We start from the raw sequence: 4,266 nt of genomic DNA on the forward strand, positions 1-4,266 counted from the left end.
TCTATGAGACAGATAACACACACACACATACACACACATCTTCTATGAGACAGATAACACACACACACATACACACACACCTTCTATGAGACAGATAACACACACACACACCTTCTAGGAGACAGATATAAAATACACACACACACACACACACCTTCTAGGAGACAGATATAACACACACACACACACACACACACACATATCCACCCTCCCCCAAGCCCTGCATTCTCCTGCCTGGCCTTGCCTGAGCCAGGATCAGAGAGCCAGTTACATTCAACAGGACTTCCCAAGTCCCACCTTCTGTCAGGTGGGGGCATTGATCAGAGAGAGGGTGGGTCAGACCTGGGCTCCTGTGCACGGGGAGAATCCTGTACAGGAAATGGACCATGTGATGTGGATTCCCAGACCTGGTCTGCTCACTCTGTGCCTCCATTTTTCACCTGTAACATGGGCATAGTAACAGTATGGAGTAAACCCATTAGATGCGTAGCAAAGTGCATTTGTTTTCCTTGCTCATTAAGGTGATGATTAATGAAGGTCCTGGCCCCTGAATCAGAGCTCGGCTCAGGAGGAGCCTCAGGAAACAGGGCAGTGGGAACCCTGCTTGAGGGTTTAGTCTTCTTACCCATCTCCAACCTGCCTTCCTGCTCAGGCCTTTAGGAAGACTTCTGTCCCTACTCTGAACCTCGGTTTCCCTGCCTGTAAAAGGGGCCCAGGCTACGGGGCCATACCTGTCACCTGAGGATCAGAAGAAGCAAGTCCACCGGCTTCCTCTGATGTCCCGGGACCCCTGCCCTGTCTCTCCCTCGAGCGTGCCTCCCACCTGGCCATACCTTACCCACTTTTCTTTCTCTTTTCTTTCAGTGTTTGACCTTCTGAGAAAGGGGTGAGTTCCCATCCTGATCAGGCAGGTCAAGTCTGAACGGGGCCTTCCTTTCCCTCCCGGTGTCTCTAGTCTTAGGGTTAACTGCCCCAGGAGGAAGCAGAGGCTCAGGCTCTGCCCTTGCTGGGGTTGGGGGTGCGGGCAGGTGGGGCTCTGGTCTGGGGAAAATGAGAGACATAAAGGACAATTCTTGTCAGGATGGAGTCAGTGGGTCACCAAGGGAGGTACCTCTTGAGCAATTGTGCTCTGAGTGAGGAAGCCTTGGTGGAGATTAAGAGAAGGAAATGGAGGAGATGGGTATTCAGATCACAAAGGGTTCTTTTTTCATCTGAAATAAGATATTTATACCATATACAATTAATATAGCTTGAGATCTAAGAATAGCATATTTTCCCCCTAAAGGGTTCTTTCATCTTTACAACAAGCTTGGGAGCTGGGTGGGTAGATATCGTTCCCTTCCACTTATGCCCTGGGCTGTTGAGGGTCAGAGAGGGCAAGTGACTTGCCCAAGGTCACACAGCAAGGTTACACTACAGGAACCTTGGCCTCTTAACTCCCCGCTGGCTTTTTCAGGGTGTTTGCAGAGCAGCAGACAGGCACAGGGCTGAGGTGTGCAATGCAGACTGGAGCTTGTGCCCCTGCTGTGCGCCTTCTCGAAGCCCAATGTTTTTAGAGGGCAGAAGGAGAGGAAAGAGGAGTATCCTTTGAGACTCGGGGGACTTTCAAAGTCTTTTTGACCTCCATTCATAATAAGAAGTAGAATTGTTACATTGCTTCCTTTATCTGCCACAGAAACCAGTTTTACCAGCTAGTCGATCTCCTTATGACAGGCAACACGTTCTAGTACGTTCTGTGTTGTTACAAAAGCCAGCAGTTGCCATTCCATAAATGGACTTCCCGATCTTCCACCGGATCTGGATTCACAGTACCGATAATTAAGTACTTGGAAGAGAGAATTTCCCAAGCCCATCAGAAATGAAGATAAAGAGAATTTGAAATGATAGTGATCAAAGGACAGTTGTATCCGTGTGCGTTTTGAAATCGTCCTTTTACGGTAGAAGCCGCTTGGGTTCTAGGGGCTTGTGGAGCATCGGTGGCTCCGGAGATCGCTCAGGGTCTGCCCGCCTCTACTCGTCTTGATTTGTGCCAAACGCCCCCTCCTATAGACCTGTCATGGAAGTGCCCTGCGACAAGCCCTTCCCCGAGGAGCAAGCTCGGCTGTATCTGCGGGACATCGTCTTGGGCCTGGAGTACCGTGAGTGACAGGCTGCTCGTGTCGTGCAGGGAGGGGCGCGCCCAGACAGAGCAGGGCTCAATTATTTCTGCGCGTCAACACTGACACTGCCAATCAAGCTCAGGGAGGGGCGGGGCATTTGGCCCGTGGGTGGGGCCAGAGGCTCCCGGAAAGGAAGGGCACGGTGGAGTCACTGGGCATGCGCGGGGCCCCTCCCGGGCGCTCAGGAGGGAGGATATTAATTTAGCTTCGGTTTCTGGAACCCGTTTATTCATTCGTGGGTTCAGCGACATTGATTGAGCACCTACCAAGCGCTGAACAGTTCCTGAGGGGTACAAATGGCTTGCCCCCTGCAGCTTACCCGGAACTTGGTGGCTCACACCCAGCCAGCAGGCTGGGGACGGAAGAAAGCCCCGCTGATCGGCCTCCATAGAGATTGCAGCCCGCGTGTAACACCCCGGGGCGCTGTTCTACTGCGTGGCCATGATTCCGAATGAACTTGATGGCGACGGGTTTTGCTTTTACTCAGTGCTCGCTCAGGGTGCGTTTAGGAGGGGACAGCGATCACAGAGACCCCACCTGGCTTCAGAATCTCAGGGTCGGGGCAGGAGGGACGGTTGAAGGGCAGGCAGATAGAGTGTGGTGCCTTCCAGGTCTGTGGAGGTACAGACAGACAAGCCCACTCAGGGGAAGCTATCTTTTACCAGGGTGCTGGAGGAGGAGGAGGAGGAGAATGGCTTGGCCAGGCACAGCAGGGAGGAGGGCAAGGACTGCTTGAGGTCAAGGGGAAGGTCAGTCTGGTTGGAGCTTCCAGTGGGCAGGAGGTGGGAGGGGGCGGTCAGTGAAGGAAGAAACTGGGGACACTTGTCCGGTCATGCTGTGCTGGCTGGGAATGCCGGGCTGATGCATCAGCCCGCCAGCCACATCAGCTTGCCAGTCGTGTGAACCCCCGGCTGGGGTGGGTGGGTGGGGTGACCAGCTGGCCAGGGAGGTGGCTGATTTTACAGCCTGAGGGACAGAAGGTGCAGCCTGATTAGGGAAGGGGACAGTGAGGGAAGATGGGAGGTGGCGTGACTGGCTGCTCTGGAAGTGGGGTGGGACCCGCAAGCCCAGCATCTTAGCCTGGTTGGGGAGAGCATACCATGTCCCCAGGAGAACAAGGTGCAGTCTGAGGTGTGACCTCAGGAACCAAGCTGGTCTCACTTGAGCCTCACCAGTGTCCTCGGATCCCCTCATGGTACATGTGGGGAAATTGAGACACAGGGAGGAAAGGGCTTTGCAGCAAGTCCTTAGCAAGTCCATCCTGCGAGTTTGGAAAGGGGATGTTGAGATTCGTGTGATGGATAGTCGAGTGGATTGAGAGCCTGGAGTCCAGGGGGCAGGCGAGGGTCTGAGCTCATTTGAAACCACATTTCGTGGTCCAGCACACAGTGACCGCGCCTCTGAGCTCTGATAGGTGTGTGTGAAACCCCGTCTGTGCTCCAGTTACATACCAGGCTCGTTGGTTTTGTCGTTGTTGTTCTATGACACTCATTCCTCTATGCCTGGCCTTGCTCCCCGCTTCTCTTCCCCTCTCTGCTCTCTCTCCACAAGGGGGTGACTGTGGGGTGGGCTCGGTACCTTCCTCTCAGTCTGAGCTGCTCATCCCTGTCCAGCAGTGCTGGAACCTGGGGGGAAATACGAGTTCCCAGGCTCTAGAGAAGGCCAACCCACACCCCGGGCGAGCTCAGCTCCCCACAGCAGTCCCTTCATCTCTGAAACCCCATCAGTCCCCAGTCCCTCGAGCCACGGCAGTGCCTCTGTCGAATGCCCTGGCCTTCACGGTCCAACCCTTAGCCCAGGGAGTATGACATCTCTGATCAGCCTGACGTAGATGGGGGAAGTGGGTTTTTTTTAATGGGTTTGGGGCTTATAAATGAATGTGGAGAGCCCCTCTTTAGGCTGTGAGGGGCAGAGGTGGCCTGGCAAGAGGCCCCCACCCTAATCTCCTGTGAGCTCCCCTCTTAGCTACTGGTGTCTTCGGTGCTGTGGAGAAGGCTTGGAGCCCTGTGAAGATTCCAGACCCGACCCGTTTCTCCCAACAACCGGGCCTCCGGGGAGCAGGGGCTCTCTGGATGGCTGGATGTCCTGCTGAGTTCCTCAGGAGATT

The 4,266-nt window shown here is 54.4% G+C and overlaps 1 protein-coding gene across 1 annotated transcript in view; it reads left to right on the forward strand.

The window, feature by feature from the left end:
- The window catches only part of CAMKK1 (calcium/calmodulin dependent protein kinase kinase 1), a 23,774-nt gene that overhangs the window by 6,975 nt on the left and 12,533 nt on the right, over nucleotides 1–4,266 (forward strand). Inside the window, exons 8-9 of the mRNA XM_045293336.1 lie at nucleotides 865–886; nucleotides 2,050–2,138. Coding sequence (XP_045149271.1) covers nucleotides 865–886; nucleotides 2,050–2,138 — 111 coding nt within the window. The remainder of the gene's footprint in view (nucleotides 1–864; nucleotides 887–2,049; nucleotides 2,139–4,266) is intronic.

The sequence above is a fragment of the Echinops telfairi genome, unplaced genomic scaffold, assembly GCF_000313985.2.
Source record: "Echinops telfairi isolate 266 unplaced genomic scaffold, ASM31398v2 ScPeMD7_2010;HRSCAF=2546, whole genome shotgun sequence".
Lineage (NCBI taxonomy): Eukaryota > Metazoa > Chordata > Mammalia > Afrosoricida > Tenrecidae > Echinops > Echinops telfairi.